At 42.0% G+C, this 18,011-nt stretch overlaps 1 protein-coding gene across 2 annotated transcripts in view; it reads right to left on the bottom strand.

The window, feature by feature from the left end:
• crebbpb (CREB binding lysine acetyltransferase b) overlaps nucleotides 1–18,011 on the bottom strand; it is a 52,003-nt gene that overhangs the window by 3,561 nt on the left and 30,431 nt on the right. For both annotated transcript variants that reach the window (XM_077556143.1, XM_077556144.1), the window contains 28 exons: nucleotides 14,696–14,863; nucleotides 14,332–14,584; nucleotides 13,613–13,726; nucleotides 12,882–13,121; nucleotides 12,678–12,774; nucleotides 12,241–12,378; nucleotides 12,060–12,177; nucleotides 11,768–11,942; nucleotides 11,640–11,693; nucleotides 11,366–11,487; nucleotides 10,450–10,635; nucleotides 9,017–9,379; nucleotides 8,760–8,936; nucleotides 8,404–8,569; nucleotides 7,668–7,786; nucleotides 7,358–7,597; nucleotides 7,188–7,276; nucleotides 6,491–6,571; nucleotides 6,333–6,389; nucleotides 6,147–6,224; nucleotides 5,993–6,060; nucleotides 5,770–5,920; nucleotides 5,551–5,697; nucleotides 5,358–5,471; nucleotides 5,113–5,278; nucleotides 2,861–3,028; nucleotides 2,152–2,313; nucleotides 853–1,134 (listed from right to left, as the gene is read on the bottom strand). In XM_077556143.1, the coding sequence (XP_077412269.1) occupies nucleotides 853–1,134; nucleotides 2,152–2,313; nucleotides 2,861–3,028; nucleotides 5,113–5,278; nucleotides 5,358–5,471; nucleotides 5,551–5,697; nucleotides 5,770–5,920; nucleotides 5,993–6,060; nucleotides 6,147–6,224; nucleotides 6,333–6,389; nucleotides 6,491–6,571; nucleotides 7,188–7,276; nucleotides 7,358–7,597; nucleotides 7,668–7,786; nucleotides 8,404–8,569; nucleotides 8,760–8,936; nucleotides 9,017–9,379; nucleotides 10,450–10,635; nucleotides 11,366–11,487; nucleotides 11,640–11,693; nucleotides 11,768–11,942; nucleotides 12,060–12,177; nucleotides 12,241–12,378; nucleotides 12,678–12,774; nucleotides 12,882–13,121; nucleotides 13,613–13,726; nucleotides 14,332–14,584; nucleotides 14,696–14,863 (4,293 nt within the window). The remainder of the gene's footprint in view (nucleotides 1–852; nucleotides 1,135–2,151; nucleotides 2,314–2,860; nucleotides 3,029–5,112; nucleotides 5,279–5,357; nucleotides 5,472–5,550; nucleotides 5,698–5,769; nucleotides 5,921–5,992; nucleotides 6,061–6,146; nucleotides 6,225–6,332; nucleotides 6,390–6,490; nucleotides 6,572–7,187; nucleotides 7,277–7,357; nucleotides 7,598–7,667; nucleotides 7,787–8,403; nucleotides 8,570–8,759; nucleotides 8,937–9,016; nucleotides 9,380–10,449; nucleotides 10,636–11,365; nucleotides 11,488–11,639; nucleotides 11,694–11,767; nucleotides 11,943–12,059; nucleotides 12,178–12,240; nucleotides 12,379–12,677; nucleotides 12,775–12,881; nucleotides 13,122–13,612; nucleotides 13,727–14,331; nucleotides 14,585–14,695; nucleotides 14,864–18,011) is intronic.

The raw sequence follows: 18,011 nt of genomic DNA, 5'->3' as shown, positions 1-18,011 counted from the left end.
AATATATTGCAAACAGTAGCCATGTTCACATGGAGCCATGTATTCCGATTAGAGTGAATCCAAACGGCTAAACGGAATGAAAATGCTCCACAAACACCTCAATCGGAATGAAAAGGCTGAATCCAAATGGAATTTCAATCTGATTCACAGGGGTGGGTTATTCTTTTTGCCAATCCGAATCGGCGTCATGTAAACATTCTAATTGGAATGGCGAGGCTGCATCCGGTATGCACAAGCTCTATGTTGACGTAAACGCATCGTGACGTCGTCGTCTCCACACGTTAAAATGGCGGTGTCTTGACAAGAGCTTGTCTGCTAGGGGAAAACCTATTTTTAAGTACTCTGAACTTTTTTTTTATCAAGATGTTAACCCTAACCCTTCAATAAAAGTGTTAAAACTATCACAAGTACTGTGCGAATTGACAAATTAATTGATATTGATAAAACGCGATTGATGTCCGCATGTCTCACGGCTGCCGCAGGGCTGATCTGATTGACGGAGCTGAATTTCTAAATGGCAGATTGGAATGGCTCACTTCACATGAAAAGGTGACCACAGATCTTCATCGGGAATGACAAAAAAGTCCACATGTAAACATGGCTTATGGACCCAAAACAGTTTGATGTCATTTTAAACTTATCGTACTTCGTCATCTTTCAAAATAAGTGGTTTACAAAATATGTATTGATTTTTAAAATATACACCTAAAGTGTGTGTATTTGTAGCACAATAACACAAATAAGTGAGTTTTAATCAGATGAAAAGGTCCCCAAGAAAGGTGAATTCATGCGGGTGATTAGTACGCAATCAACCTGATTTGAATTTAAATTTCCAACCTTTCTATTGCCTACCTCACAGACGGTGCAGTGCCAGCGAGTCTCCACGTGATGCTTGCACACGTTGCACGTGTACACAAAGCGGTCCTGGCCTTGGTTGTGCAGTTCCACCAGCATGCACATCGTGCTCCACTTGCATCGCCGCAACGAGCTGAACTCCCAGTGCTTGTCTCGGGCCAACGTCAGGAAGGAATCACGGCCGTCCATCAGGTCGCATGCCAACAAAGGGTCAGGGTCCATGATGGGAGGCAGGGTGTTGATGACTGGCCCAGAATGAAGGTGGATGACAAAAAACACCTGGAAGGAGAAGAAACATTTTTAATGTCACCGGCTAACAAAAACATACAATATGGATATAGTGGAAACCCCCAGTCCAATGTCTTAGAGATCAGACCAACTTTTTTAAGGGCAAAAAATAACTTAAGGATTCAAATAATTCAATTTTCACCCCTCAATTTCAGACTTTGCTCAAAATACACAAAGGATAAAGAAGTATAGCACAGTTAATATCCACTTACCACACTGGTTCAAATCACACTTTTTTTTAAGCCTCCTACCAAACGCAAAATCTGGAGGAAATAATCTGTTTCGTTCATTTGTGTTGCTACGGTTTAATAGATATTACGCAGTTGAATTTAATAATCACTGACCAACAGCATAAAGAAGACTTTTCACAGCATAAATGACGGCGGCGCCGGGCGAATAAGCAGTTGCTAACATACCTAAATAACAATGCTAACTTACATGGCATTTTGACCACACAAAAATCAACCCGGATTGTAAAGCCTTTATATGGTCACATTTGCAAACATTCACCAGTGTAAGTGAGGGGGGAATCACATGTGCCAGCGTCGCCGATTTGGTAAAAAAAGCATTACTATACCCAATTATAAGTAAAACGCTAATATCCTGCCAGAGGGGGGGCGTGTTCAGAGAATAGTCAGGTGACATCCAGATCTCTTAGTAAAGAAGACGCACCAAATGATACTGTGAAGTAAGCATAAAAACAATGCTGGCAATAATCAAGGTCAGCAATAGAGAGCGTTTTAATGTCATGACAATTAGAGATATCCAATAGCCATATGTATTATTGAGCCCAAGTGTTGCTGGTTTCATTTTACTAGGCTTTGTTTTTTTCCATTCCCATTCCTGTTGGCTTGAAAGGATTCTCATCCAGAGTCAGTATTGACCAAGAATTTCTGAACAAATGATTTGAAAATTTTGAGAGTGGTGTTGTGAATTTGATTCAATTTGTCTCTACTGACTGCAAAGTTGGTGTGCTGAGTGGAGAGCAAGATTTGATGGCTCGCTCACCTCTTTATGCTTCTCCATGGTGGCGTAGAGCTTTTGGGACAGATCATTGGCTACATTCGGCATCCCAGGCTTTTTCTTGTTGGCTCGGCTGACGCTGCTCTTGTTTTTGTTGGTCTTCTTGTTGTTCTTCTTTTTGGCATTCTTGCTGTCAGCGTGGGCTCCCTTTAGAGTCAACACACAAAGAAGAACGTTAGGTAGGGCTGGGCGATATGGCTAAAAAATAAAACCTCGATTCCCCCCCCAGTCATTCAGGACGATTACGATTTTAATCTAATAAACCCAGCAAACGTTTATTTAAAGGTCTCATTTATTGAAAAATAATTCCTGTGCAAAATCTTCAGACAACAATAATGCATACTGATTCTAAATAAGTTTTAACATAAACTTAACATTCGTAGTTAGCAAAATTACAATTCACAATAACATCTGGATCTCACAGAACATAAGAACAACAGCTTTTAATAATCCAAAAGACAAAATTCAATTACACGATTTAGCAAATTTTGAACGATCCGATTCGAGTCACAATTTGCACAGCAAGCAAGATGTGATGGCAAAAATGCTTGAGTAGCTGTTGAAAACTTTTGGAGGTTTTAAAATGATAAATTCTGGAATGAAATGAGAGGCCTAGCATCAGTGTGTTGATTTTGGCAGAGAGTATCCCTCTCATAAAACCCAGCATACTAAACGTCCAATCAAATACACTTACCTCTGGCGTCTCACAAGAAGCCGTGTTCTCCTCCTTCTTCCTCTCCTCCTCCTCCTGCTCTAGTTCTTTGATGCTCTCCTCCAGCACGTTGGGCCAAAAATCACCCTCAAAATAAGGCAGTTCGTTGGCGCTGGTAATCCGGTCTTCTGTGGCTTGCTTGAAAATATCCTGAAAGACAAGACACAAGAGACTCGCCAAATCAAAATAGTGACTTGGTGTTCGCAAGTTTAACAACTTTTCACAGATAAAAATCTGTGAGGAAATAAACAATCAAAATTGTGCAGTCAGACGAAGCAAACAAGAGGAGGCGGAGTTGCTTATGTGAGATATTAAAAGGCAATTTAAATGTCTGAAAAAGCTACAATATTCATTAACAAAAAGTCTATTAGTAACTCCTCACTTCACATAGCAACTCCACACTTCATTTATTTAAACTTTGACATTTCACTTTATCCTTCTGACATTAGCAATGACAATAAAAAGTTTACAATATGCTGATTCTTTATACCAGGGTGGGATTTTCACCCCCCCAAATCAGGGTCCATTTCTTTTCTAATCAAGTCGTAAGGGCTATACTAAATGTACGCAAAAATATGATGCCATGATAAAAAATTTAAAAAAGATTATCGTACAGGTGCATCTCAAATTTGAGTACTGTAGAGAAGTTTTTCCATTTACTTCAATATTTCATTGCAGGAAGAAACTCAGAATATACTGATTCATTAAACATATAGGAAAATACTATTCAGAAGGCCAATTCCAACCAAACTTCGACATTTAATCAATTTCCATTGGTAATGCAATTTTCTAATTATTGGTAATTGAGATGGTGAATTAGTTTTTTTTGTTATTTGTAAGGCAGAGGAGCCAAAGTCCGGGAGAGCGGATATATCAATTTGTTTCGACCAATACTCGGCCTTTTAGCCGATTAACTGAATCAGAATATACACGAGAGGGTGACGTGGGCCTCGTAGCATGTCCTGGAATTTTATTAGAGTGTTTATGGTTGATACAGATCTGCGGGAGTTATGAAAGAAGTGACGCAATTGACGACGGCGCAAGAGGAATTCTAATCAGTGTAATGAGTTGACAGTGACATATTGTTAAGAAACACGTTTGTAGACATTGAGGATGTTGAAAATTTTGACGGCTTTGCAACGGAATGGACGACGAATAATTACCACTCGATCCACCGAGGTTATTTTAAGGTTGTCGAGGTAAATATATCTGGAGTTATTTTATATATATATAACAACGTTATCTTTCCAGCCAAGCATCGGGGCAAATTTTGCTGTGCCAACGCGCGTTTCTGATTGGTGAGCCGGTTTCACGCTCGTTCCTGGTTGACACATGCTTCCGATGCACAATTTAAACTGCAATCAGTTACGCGTTTGTACATGGAGGCACGAGAGAACTCCACATTTGTGGAGGAAGCAAGAAAAAGAACTCAAAATTGACGTGTGTTTGGAGCATGCGGTCAAGACGGAACGGAGCGGCACCGCAAAGCACACGCACGGTGTAATCTCGGAGTTTGTCACCTTTCCGTCCGAGGATTAACGAAGGACATTGGCGTAAACTTGGTGTTCAATTTGCAGTTCCAAGCAGCATATGTGCGCTGGATGAGAGACGGCGAACACACTTTCACGAAACTGGGACGCCTGGGCTCGCGAAAGCCGTCATCATTGCTAAAAAGCCGCACGACAACGAGACTGACTCTGGTAATTTATAAGAGGGAACCTGGCATGTATGAAGGAGAAATTGCTCAGCTGTTCAATTCGGATACAGAAGATGATGACTTTGATGGATTTGTGGATGAAGACTCGTCAAAAATAACGTGTGTACATTGTTAAATTGTTGAATAAAGTAGAACCGAACTCACTGTTTTGCTCCAGCAACCCGTTTGTTTTAGCAAGCATGCGCCAATACGGACTGCGCTTTAATGTATGGGTTACATTAAATGGCACCCCCCTCCCCCCGCTGGCCGGTGGTTAACTTAACCACACTTTTAAGTGTTTGTCAGTATTACGGGCTACGTGAACCAATTACTTCATTAACGCCGGACATTTTTCCTGATGAAAGAAGAGACTAATCTTTCTTTTGTTAGGTTCCATGTTTTTATAGCAATAGAACACAATATTCTGTGGGCCTTGCAAAATCAGTCAAAATCCCATAAAACAGCCGGGAGCAAAGGGCGTTGCTTCAGTGAAAATGGCTGGGAGTGAACGAGTTAAACAAGAGGAAACTGTGCCGACCTTGAAATCGTGTAGGATTCTCTCGGCAAAAGCCTTTTCCAGCATCTTTTTGTACCACTCTTGTAGCCTCTTGGGCTTGGGGATCTTCTGGTCGGGAGGGTGGCAGTGGAAAATGTAGTCGTCTCCTTCGCTGGGTGGGCAGGCCCAGATGTGACCCATCACATACCTGAACAGGATACAGATGTTTCTTTAAGCCTATTACACAACAAATGAAACCGTACAGTGTGAAGTAATTGCTCACGTACCCCAGTTTCTTGACATACTCCAGGTATCCAATTAGGATCTCGTGGTAAACAGCAGTCCTGAGCGCACGTGGTTTGAAGAAGTGAATACTGTCGAGGTATGATATATAAACCCTCCTACAAAAGAATAAAAACTCTTAGAAGCATGATCAAGAAGAAATATGATAGGGTTACACTTCTACAATGCTTTGCCTACCTCGTATTTGGAAAAGGACAATCTGAGCCATATTCCTGAACGTGCATGCCGAAGAAACAAACGTCCACCCCGTCAATTTCTTCAAATGCAAAAAGTGCTTTGGTTCTGTAAGGGAAGGTCTCTACCATCTCGCCCGAGTCTACAAACCTGAGCGGAACAAAAATGTATATCAGAACTGATGAAATGTCCAAATGCAGTTCCAGCAAAAGAGGGACTTACCTAGACTTCATTCCAGGCTTAATCTCCACATTTTTGTCAGAGCTGGCCACGACTCGTACAAACACTTCACCGGCTTCTGGGTGGTTCTGTCTTTTCAAGTACTTATTTACTCTGTCCTCAATATATGTCCCCAACCTTGTTGATTGTAACCCTTTGAGCACAAGCAAATTATTTTTAATAAATTCACTTTCTGTTTATCATTTCATGCTGACTTTTGACTTACTTTTGGCTGAAAATTTATTCTCTTTTTTTGTTTTCCCAGACCTTTTCAAACAGTTCTCGCAGATAAAGCTTAAAGTAAAAAAAAAAGAAGAAAATAAAAAAGTGTGTTAAGAGAAATTTGCGAACGTTGAAGTACGGCAAAGGCTAAGACTCACCCCGACGGCCAAATGACGTCGTAGTGCAGCACGCAGATCTGATGCATCTTGCGTCCGCAATCTTTACATTCAACAAACCTGTGAAGACAGACATTTGTATGCTAAGCAGTTTGTCCTTGAACACGATAAATGAAATTCCCAAATCACTTTGAGACACACTGTGGCCAAGGACCATCTTTTACTCACGGTTCAGAGTCCAACATGTCATTTTTCTTCTTCTCAAACTGCTCTTTGGATATCATGCTGAAGCCGAAAAGCAATGATAAAAAAACAAAAACAATTTCAAGTTGTCTTCTGTGAGACAACACTTCAGTGACTTCAAATTTAAGAGCGCCCTAACTTACGTTTGCGACTGTGCTGAGTCGTCCCCCAGCGTCACACTGTTGCCCTGGATCTCGTTGAAGCACTTCTCACAAAAGTGATACCTGTTGGCAGTAAGGCCACATTTGGGTAAACTGCAGCTGGCACATGCAACAAGCACACATCCATTGCACACATTCAACAATAGAGGACGGACGCATAGGTCCTGATTGGCATGATCATGACCCACTTACACTCACTTAAATAATGCAAAAAGATGATTTAGTTTGAGGTTATGCAAACAATAAAAGTTGTGTCTATTAATTTAATACTTTAGTTAGTATGAAGAATAACATAATAGCCATGTAGTGTTTTGGCATTGTCTTGTTATCGTCTTGTTGGCATTGTTGTTATCTCCCAGCCTGCCTCCCTCCAACTCTCTCACCCAACATATACAGTATATATGTTCATTTTAAATGTCATACCTTAGACTAAATGTACTTTGGGAGATTAAAGTGTCTTCAAAGAGGTAAAATGCCTAACACCAGTTAAAATTCATTTTGTTGGGTGCAATAACATTCTGTCCAGCAGGGGGAACCTGGGTGCATGCATTGGGCTCCAACAGAAGCTTAAAACATTTCAAAGTGAAAGGACAAAATACGCCCTGCTCAGCTTTGTGGAAATAAATTGTTGAAAATGTAGTGGCAAGTGTTATCAGTGAGTGGAGTAATTAACCTTTACCTGTTCTGATAACTGTAATAGATGCCATCCCTTGAGATAGTGCACAGTTGTTTGCCATAGCAGCACAGAGTTTGGGGGGAGAACTCGTACTGCGGACCACAGACGAAGCACATCATGTTTCAATGTGGTGGTAAGGTGCGGCATATACAAGCAGTCATGTATCGTCTCACCTTGCGGCTGCAGCAGTAGCCCAAAGACTTCATGACGGGCTCGATCTCCGTTTCAAACACTTCGGCAAGCTTGGTGCAGTTTTTGTAAACGCGGGATGTCTTGCGGTTGTACAGCCACGCATTGTTGAACATGAGCCACACGTCGTCTACATATTGCCACGGCTCTTGGTACTGGCCTGTGTCCAGTTTACGCTTGATAGTGGACAGGTCAATGGGATTCTTCACAATATCAAAGTAGTCCTGGCGAGTAGGGAGAGTTTCAGCTTTAGCGGGAACTTGCACACATTAGTAAGTATGAATAGACACTTACTGGGATGTCGAGCAGCAGCGGGTCCACAGGCTGTCTGAAGGGCAGGGACTCCGGGTCTTGCCTGTAGAGGGCCTCAAGTGTAGGCATTAGAGCTTGTCTGAGCTCTTCAGGTCTGAAAACTTCACAGACAATGAAAGTGTCAATATACATTGAGTATAGACATACATTAAAACCTGAAAAACAAACATTTCAATTGTGTTAACTGAGACAACTATAATAAGGTGATACCTTTTTTGACTTATGTGTTTAATTCATTCTGTAACCAAGCTTGGAAATTTACTCAAATCAATTTTCCCCATTGAAATGTAGAGAAATTCCATTAACTTGTTCCGGAGACAGCCAAAAAACAACAACAACATTTCTGATGCATTTGAGTCGACATAATAAATTACCAGCCATTTTCAAACTCGAGTTCCACATATTGCCAGCTGTTTTTAGAGCACTTACCTTAAAGACCCACAAAATTGTGTTTTCTGACAAGCACTCAAAATACCAAAAGAAAGATTAGACTTAAAAAATACACATCTAGCTTTTTGTTTTTTAGTAATCAGCAGTAGAACATGGGTTGGTTTGACCCACTGAACACTATTGATTGACCCAAAAAGCAGCGAAAACAAGCTTATTTTCTAAAAGAAACACATTACGCAGAACGATGGGATACGATGGTTCAAAATGCAAGCAATTGTTAAGTTGGGGCACTTATAAATCAAGGTACCACTCACTGTATACAACTCACTTTTTTTGCGGCTCTGAGTAGCAGCGGCATTGCCTCCACTTTCCGCCTCTTCTTTGGGTTCTGTCTTCACCGCTGGCTTCTTTTCTTCAGTGTCCATCGGTTCCTGCTTTGGCTCAATTGCATCTGGCTCCTCCTTCTTCACCAGAGGGGGGTTGGATTCATCATCCTGGTAAAAAAATAGGATAATAAAGGTGTGAGTCATGTTAAAAATCTTACCTTATAATGACTCTCTTTTTGGCAACTTTTCATACGTTAGTAACTATCTTTTCTTTTCATTTAAATCATTCTGCCACCGAGCACGTAACGTAGTTTACGTCAAGGTATCATAGTATTAGTCCTTAAACTCAAGGATGTACCTCTATTTTTTTGCCATCTTGCTTGTTCTCCGTATTATTGTCGTCATCATCTTCATCTTTTACTTCCGACTTAAGGCCAGTGGAGATCCTGCCTGGCAGGTTCTGCTGAGAGTTGACCTCTGCCACAGAGGCCGGGGTGGGCACTCTGTTGTCGATGCTCGCAGCGGCCTGTGACATCTGTAGGAGCAAAGAGTGGATCGTGATCCGAGATGGCCAAAGAAGGCATTTCTCATTCATAGTCAAGCTGACAGCCTCACCGGTGTGCTGGGATTCTGCGCCTGCACTGAGGCGGGCTTCTGCACCTGACCATGCGGCTCGGGATGCGGTTGCACGGGTGTAAGCGGCTGGGAAGGGTCGGGGGGTGTACCAATGACAGAGGGCGGACCAGGGTGGCTCCCGGGTATGTGGCCTTGGTTGGAAGCTGGCCCACCCGTTGAAGCGGGAGTGGATGGCTGTTGCAGCACGGGGACCTGCGCGGACGTAAGGTGCTGCGGCATTTGGAGGCTGGCGGAGGGGTTCGGTGAAGGTGTGCTGCCCATGCCTGGCTGGGCTGCAGGGCCACAGGGCAACTGGGAGCCGAGGGTGCCCAGCGCATTTAGAGGGTGATTGGAATTCTGCGGCTGTTTGGAAAAGTGGACACAATTAGAATACAGCAATACCTTGATATATTTTATTCTGATAAGTGTGTGTGACTTGGCCACCAGGGGGCAGCATTATACATTCATGAAGACAAGACTTTCACAACTGCAGTAATTACTAATTTGTAGAGGATAAAGAAAATATACTAGCGAGTATTGTCATATAGTCTGTGCATAAGTGTTGATGATTCCTATTCCTATTCATCCATATAAAAAATCCAGCATTGAAACGGCATAAGTATTGATGCTATTCGTTAGCCTATCTCTGGTGTTTTGCACTGTGTTAGCATTAAGCTAGAGGAAGGCAAAGTTGTGTGGTTGTTTTAAATACACCTTGCATTGCATTGTGGGATGCAGCATCCATTTTGGGCTAACAGTATCCATGGTAAATGTAAACAAGACTGTATAGCGATGACGGTTTAAAAGAACAAAGCTTCACAGACACCATCCCCAGTGAGTTCCTCACTTACCTTGGTCAAAGGTAGAACTTTCACTTCTCTCAGTAAGGTTAACACTCGCACTGGGTCTCCCACTTTGGGGTTACTTTTTTTCCTCACCCTCCATTCTATTTTCTCTGAGGCTTCGGAGCATCACACCCAATAATAATAAGCGGCCTCGCCAGCGGGGAAACCCCACAGTTAGCACGCTGTTTCTCAAGTTTTTTTTTTCTTGCGCCGCTCTCCGCCTTCTTTTCCTACATAATGGTGTGGCAGGATCACACCAGAGAATGAGGCGCTTCAAAGTGGCCAAGACTCGGAATCGCTAGCCGTTTTCACTTTATTTGGAGCCATATTGAGGTCTTATTTGGAGCCAAAATTCCCAATACCATGCCAAGACACATTGTAAACTGAAAATAGTGTGTGAACATGTTAATTTTTCTACCAATTCTTTTTATCCGGAAAACGTATTGTTTGTCACCCAGGTCTTTTGTAAACGTAGGTTCCACTGTAGTTCAAATCGTTTAACTTATAATTGCAGATTTTGGTACATTGCTCTTGCGTAAGACAGTAATTGTTGTAAAAAGAAACGGCACGGAACACGCAGCGTCTCACCTGTGTACCAGGTTGCGTTACTGGCTGACCCATGCCCACGTTCACATTCATGGCTCCTCCAGTGGCTGCAGGGAACTGTGCCTGAGACAAGAACTGACCCTGGTTGGCCGGCTGAGGAACCATGTTTCCTGCGTGATTACCAATCATTCCAGGATTCTGCGGTATTCTTGAAGGGGACATGCCCATCTGGGAAAGGAACACAACCCAGGGATGAACATCATTACAGTGGTAGGCATCTCATTTTCTGATAAGAATCATTATGTAATGCCATGTTTTCTCCTAGTTTAGTAGTATATAGTGGAAAACCATTGGTTCCGTGATGCTGGTTGACTTCCAAGGTGTTCTAATACTGGAAAGTATGTCAAATTAATATTTTATTTGCAGGCTTGAACTATTGCCAACATAAAACTTATTAACGGGATAGGCAATGTTTTAAGTAGAATTTTAACATCTGTCATTCAAGTTCAAAGAGAAGTTAAACACTGCATTATAATAGTAAACTAAAATCATACTTCACCCTTCTGAATCAGATAATAGGCTACTAACAAAAATTATGGCCTATACATACGCGTCACTTTGGCAACACGAGAAGGCGTCACAGACCACATGTGTAATTTTATTCTAGCTTCTATATGTAATCGCTTGCGAATCTGGGTTAACATTTTTCCCCAGCACCACATTAATGTGCGTACCATAGTTTGAGAATCACAAAAAAAACAAAACTTTTGGAGTTATTTATTTGGGTGTGCAATAGATTTGCTGATGACACGCATGACTGAAGTTTTGTTTGGCTTTTGAGGAATAGTAAATGTTGGTTGAGCTCCAAATTGTACCACGATGTTGCATTTGTTGTTCCAATATAGAAGTTGATATTAATTAAAATGCTAAAAATAACTAAGAAGGAGCTAAAACTCACCGTTGGGACTGAGTTCATGTTCAGCTGTGGGGGAAGGTTCATGGGCGAAGGAGCCCGCGGCCCCAAGGGTGTCTGTGACATCTGCGCATTTTGCATTGCCATTGGGTTGTAGTGATTGATTCCTTAAATACACATAAATAGACATATAGTCAATTATACAACCTTATATGATATTGGTGGAAGTCTAAAATATGCAAAAAATTTAAACAAATTGTCAAATCAGTTGAGGGTACTTCCATTATAAGAAATCACATGTTAATGAGTACACTCGTACCTTGAGGAACCTGCACACGATTCATCATCTGATTTGGTATAGGCACAGGTCCATCTGGGGTGGAACAAAATCAATCATGAATCCTTTATTAAACCGCCAAAGGAAAAGAGAAAGATTTGACTACTGACTGGGAGGTCGGACAGGCTGTCCTGGGCCCATGGTGTTGGGCTGAGTCATGGAAGGCTGCTGGAGGCCGCCGTTGCCCACCATGCCAGGCTGCCTCTGGATCCGCAAGCGTCGCTTCTCCTCCAGCTCCTTCTGAATCTTGTAGATCTTCTCCGCCAGGAAGTGGTAATACTCATCCTAGTCAGAGAAGAAGAAAAGAGAAGACACAAATTTGTTTACAAGATTGCCAATATGTGTCAACTGTCATTGATGGATAAAGGGTTCCCTATTGAGACAACAACTTCTATTATTTACCCTGCTGCTGGCCGACTCATACATGTCACCCTCAACCTTGCGCGCATACGCTACCAGGTTGTCCATTCTGCGGTCCTTCAGTGCTGCAGGGTCTGGGGTTGGGAATATGGCTTGTACTCTGTGGGGGGTGGGATTAGTTACACACACTTTTCAATCACGTCAGTATACACAAACAACTTACAGTTTGTGCACCAGGTGGGTGCGCAGGTCCTGAGTGACATGTTCATGCCAGGCCTTCCTGATTCCCGAAGCGGAGAGAGGAGCGGCGGCGGGCAAGTTTCCCATGCCTCCCGCCATGGACCCATCTGGCAACAACTGACTGAAGGACAAAAAGAAGAAAAACAACATAACTTTAAAAAAGAAAAAAGAAAAAAGGAGATTTGACTGAGGCGTTCATGAACTCATTTACTTCAGTGGAGGTTTATATTCGTCAACTGGAATCCAAGAGTTTACCGTCATGACGCATATTTAATCTAAAAGTATGTTGTTGAGTAGAAGAGAGTCTTAACAGATTCAAACCAGTATTATACATGTTCATGCAAGGCATAAAACCCAGAAGAGACGTGTGAATTTCAAAAGAGACATTTTCGCCATTATTAACATCATGGACCAACTTACTTGGTGAGTGTGGAGGGCAAAGAGTCGCTGTGCAATCCAGTCTGCTCTGAAGAGGGGACCCCCATACCTGCTCCCATCAGGTTGATCTGATTAGTACCTGATAATCATTAAAAGACAGAAATGAGGCACTTATATAACAGCAGACAAATTGTGCTCTGTATTTCAAAAAGGGATGACAAGAAATGTTACTGATTTCTCATCTACCTAGTGCATTCATATTTCGCAGCTGCTGGTGCCCCTGGGGGTTCTGTTGAGCAGGACCCTGGCCCTGGTTCTGAGCAGGGGACTGGTTGCCGTAGGGGAGACCCAGAGCGGCATAGGCCCTCTGCATGGAGCTGGGGTCTATGTGTGTGGCTGTGCTGTTGATGGTCGGGGCACTGGGCTGGCCGGTCCCCACTGTGCTGATTGCATTCTGCAGGCTGGCCCCAGGGGAACCTAGCATGGCTTTAGTGTGAGAGTGATAGAAATTGTCATCCAATGAATACTGAGTAATACTTCTTATTCCTGAACTAAAACAAGTATTTTTGTTTATTAAAGGTTGTCGATGAGCACAGCACTGCTCCGCTATGTTGCTTACTGACAGGCAGCATGCTGCCTTGGTGGGGGATTTAAATCCGTCATTGGCTCTTTGGACCAATCAGGGAGCAGCCCGGCATCCAAGCCCTGCCCCCCCACAAGAATGAAACAACAAGGCCCCTCCCATGGGTGTCCCATTACAGGCCCGGCCTTTCCTGATAAATCCTGCTTCAGTTCCACCCCTCATGCTTAGTACTGTGCAACCTGCAGGTGGCGCCACCTCCTACTTTCACATTCAACTGAGGTTGCTAAGGTTGAAACTGACGATTTCCCACCCAAATAACCAAGCACACAGTGTCTTCAGTTGATTATTATTATATTTTTTTACACATTTAATCATCCACAAATACAACACTCACGCTGCTGGTTTCTCTTGTCACTTGCGTTCTTCAGAGGCAGGCAGACAGGACAGTCGTGCCGCGTGCAGTTCTTCCAATGGGAGATGATCTGTCTGGATGATGCACAGTGAGCCACTATGGGTGCAAAGATTGAAAGACAACACAAAAATTTAATGAGCTTTGTCGCTGAAAATTATCCAAAAGTAACGAACTTTTTTTTCTTCCCAATTTAAATGTGCGGATTCAGCGAGGACAGAGTTAAGATGAGGACAACAAGTAAATGAAGCCCCAAAGGCTAAATGTAACACTTTTTTTTTCTTTCATCAAGTAAGACTTCTGCATAAAAGCGGAAGGGGGTCTTGTAAGTTTGTGGTAGTATGGGAAAGCACGTACAGCAAGTTGACAACTGAAAAAAAAAATCAACTCAACTATTGTCACCTTAGTGTTGAGACTACAAAAGTAAGAATACAAATCTGAAGGTCTTCAACCACACGTTTACTACAACGTTTTGTTCCTACAGCTTTATTTAGGCAGGACATAACCTTGTCTAATAGTACAAAAGAGCTTTACTGCCATCTTGTAGCATCTATAGACAATTAGAAGTCTTTTTGAGTGGGCATAAGCAGGACTCGGTCCTTGTGCACACTTCATATATTCACAGGGCAACAACATGTGTGTACCTCGCTTTAAAAAGCAATAAGACACAATTAGGGAGATGCCATGAAATCAAGAACACTCACCCTGGCAAGACTTGCCCGCCTGGCAGAGGGTCATGTGGTTGAGGACGTTCTTCATGGTGCGACAGTGAGGCAGAATGCAGGCCCTCACCTCACCGTTAGCCTGCTCCCTTCGCTGGCACTTGTGTGCGTGGAGCAGCAGGACCAGCTGCTGCTGAATGAGTTTGCGCTTCTCGGGATCGGCCGTCGGCACGGCTGACACGCCGCCGGCGCTGGGTACAATCCCCATGGACGCGACCTGCTGCTGCATCTGGGACTGCGACAGAGAGACACCCGTCTCAATCAATGTGAACAATCCTTATAACTAGCAACATTGATCAAATACTTGTATGCCAATTAGGTACATAAATTAACGGGACAGACTTACCATGTTCGGCATACTACCAGCTCCCTTTAGCTCCGACGGGAACTGAGGCAGATTATTGGGAAGGGCTGTCTTGTTCTGGAGTTGTTGGGCATTGACACCCGTCGGCCCCATCTGCTGGATGCCCGTTTGACCGTACTGCTGGCCAAATGGAGTTCCTGACATCCCCATCTAGAATAAGCAGACAGCAGAAAAGCTGGTCAGAATATCTGCAAACACTACATAAAGTAAATGATGATGAAGATGGCTAGCTAGGTTTCAATATTTACTGCACCTAATTTTTTGTAGCCCATTTAAAATACTTTGCTGCTTTATACAACGTAAATTTGATAAATAAAAAATGTTGATTTTATAACAAAAGAAAATCAAATGTTCATTCCAAAATAAAAACTTGATTATATCTTTTAAAAAAAAGAAAAAAAAGAAAGAAGTTAATTCGCTATATTGCCCTTTTTTGGTTTTGTTTGATACAACCCTTACTTTACGTTCCTGGAATTAACAGGCTACAAAAACAAAAAAGAAATTGCTCCAAATTAGAAATTTGCTCCTCAAATGAAGTCATTGATTCGCAAAACTGCGAAACAATATTTCCGCGTGTTGTTTGCATCGACTCCCCCTGGCAACAAACGACAAATTGTAATCATTGGATGTCGGTCAAACACGTCTCAACCTTCAAGTCAACGAACAACAAACAGTAATCACTGGATTTTGGTCAGTCGGTCATGTGGGCACCTCCCCCTTCCCACCAGGCAGACCGAATTTTGTCCTGACCACCAAGCTAAGCAAGTTTTCTGGGGGAGACCCTATAAGTTAGCTTGGCATAAGCTTGCTCCAAAGTGCGTCCATTATCAACACATCGCTAAGCAGTGATCGAGTGTGAGTGCAAAGTGATGTGATTGTTGTGGAAAAAAAAAAAAAAAAAAGGCCAAGCGACAGTCATAGCTAACCGTGCGCGAAATACAGAATAATTGATGGAATAATCAAAGAATCGATTTACTTTGTGACAGTGCTAAAAAAAAAAGTGCTTGTGAAGGGTGGCTGTTATAGTAGCCAATACTTCCGAATAATATACAGTAATATCATATTTACGAGGGTGCAACCCATCACTGTTTGACAACACAAAACACATGAAATGAATGTTTGCAACCAGCTACGAGTTTATCTACAATTGGTGAAATAAATAACTAGGCTTCTGACATTACTTCAAAAAGCAAAAGAGCAGAGATGTAGGCACTTGCCACAATATTTTTGTTCAGGGTTATCATAAATTCAGAATCTGATATCAGTCTAAGCCTACGGCTGGCAAATAGCAAGAAGGAAGAGCCTGCTATGCTGAGGTATCTCAATAAATTAGAATATACTGAAAAACTTTTTATTTTTTTTATTTATGCTATTCACATCTAGATGAGTGAAGAAACAAAAGTAGAGAGCAGCTTATATTTGAACCTACCCACTTTTCAAGTGAGCAAAAGTATAGGGTTGATCTCAAATGACGTTACGTTTTCTCATTAATATGCATAAGGTCCAGATAGTCGGACAAACAAACAAACAAAGTAGCAAAACACACACATACACATGATTTTGGAAGAGAACGATATCCCAGGCGTCAAGTTTCAACATGGTTCAATCGACAAACACTTTGGAACAGCTTAAACGGTGATTGACATGCGGAGACCTCAAAGTGGGCGGAAAGAAAGCAGTTTTAGTAGAAAGGTAAGGTAATATTTATTGTATGATCATAGCTGTCACGAAAACAAAACACATTGATGTCACGATTTTCATTTGAAGACGTAAAGCCTACCTTTGGGCTGTCACTTTCTGTCTAGAATGTACAGTAGGCCTATTTCCTTTTTCCTGGGCCATTGTGTTGTCACAGTTGAGGCAGCCCCTGCACTTCATAAACTTATGTCTTCAAAAACTACTAGTACTTGAACTGAGATACAATTAAACTCGACACCCTTTCATAAGATGTTAGTTGATGATTATTAGTATCTGCAGTTTTTATTTATTAGGGCCCGAGCGGCTGCCGCTGTTACCGCCTATTGTTTTTCGTTCGTATTCTTCTTTGTAAACAATCTCTTTTTTGGGGACCTAAACATTTACGAAAACTCACTAAACTTTGCACACTCCTCGGGCTCGGCGAAAAATGTGATATTATGAAGTCGCCATAACATATAGCGCCCACGAGCGTGGAAAAACATGCACCAATCCCAGCACGTTTGACCGAGGGCTACAAAAATTGGCAGGCACGTGAAGCGCCCCGAGAAGCCATATCCTAAAATGTACAGGAAGTGAGCTATGAATTTTTGAATGTCCAATTTTGGCCCATTTTTGCACAGTCACTGTGGTCATTCTTTTTGCCCATTTGCCAACAGTTTTCATCCAATTTACTTCTAACTTGGCATGTGTCATCTCAAAACCTGGGAAAACAACTGGGGAAAAAATCTTGACTTTTTGAAATACTATATGACAAGGGCGGGGCCTCAAACTTTGCCTTTAATATTTTCTTCATCAAAAAAGAGGAAATGCTTAATAACTCCACTGTACAAGCTCCAAAAAAATCCAAAACTTCTCATGCATTTTAACTCTTTCACTGCCAGACGTTTTCAGAAACGGGTTGTTCCCAGTGCCAGCCGATTTAAGCATTTTGACTGATCTTTCAAGGTTCACAGAAAATGTTGTGTTTGAACTATGGAAACACACATACTACCAATGAAACAATGAAAGATTGGACTCTCATCTTTCATCAGAAAAAAAAAAGTTTGTTTCTACCTTATTCCGTTCTTCAGTAATCAACAATAGAAAATGGTTACTTTCACCGAAATACTCTGTTTTGAAACAAAAAACGGAGAAAAAGAGCTTTTTGTGAAACAATGTTATTTCATGCACTCTAGTGAATTCTACACTTCTTTTTGTCCATGAATGATGCCACAAACACCTAAATAGTGCTTTACTTCTGTAAAACGCTTTCACCAACAATGAAAAAGTGTTTTTTGATTGCAAAATACGTTTATTTCCATTCAACAGTGTAACAATTTGACAAAACAATTTCGCAAACTATTTACAAATGTGTGCAACTGTGGTACTACTTACAATTATGTGGATGTTTCAAATACAGTTTTTCTTTTTGTAACGCTCTCCTGCGTGCAAGGAGACGCCGCTGGACTCGCACAACAGTTTACTTTCACTTTGTCCGTTTCGCGTGCAAACGTTACACTTTCTTGACCGCCTTTTTTTCCGGGGAATAAATAGCAAGTAGCAGACTGTACACACTCCTCCGATGAATATGCATTGGACTCGGGGCACTCTCCGTCGTCCG

This window comes from Vanacampus margaritifer, chromosome 2 (assembly GCF_051991255.1).
Source record: "Vanacampus margaritifer isolate UIUO_Vmar chromosome 2, RoL_Vmar_1.0, whole genome shotgun sequence".
NCBI classification, from domain to species: domain Eukaryota; kingdom Metazoa; phylum Chordata; class Actinopteri; order Syngnathiformes; family Syngnathidae; genus Vanacampus; species Vanacampus margaritifer.
Note: the sequence above shows the minus strand (reverse complement) of the source record. Positions and strands in the feature narration are given on the sequence as shown.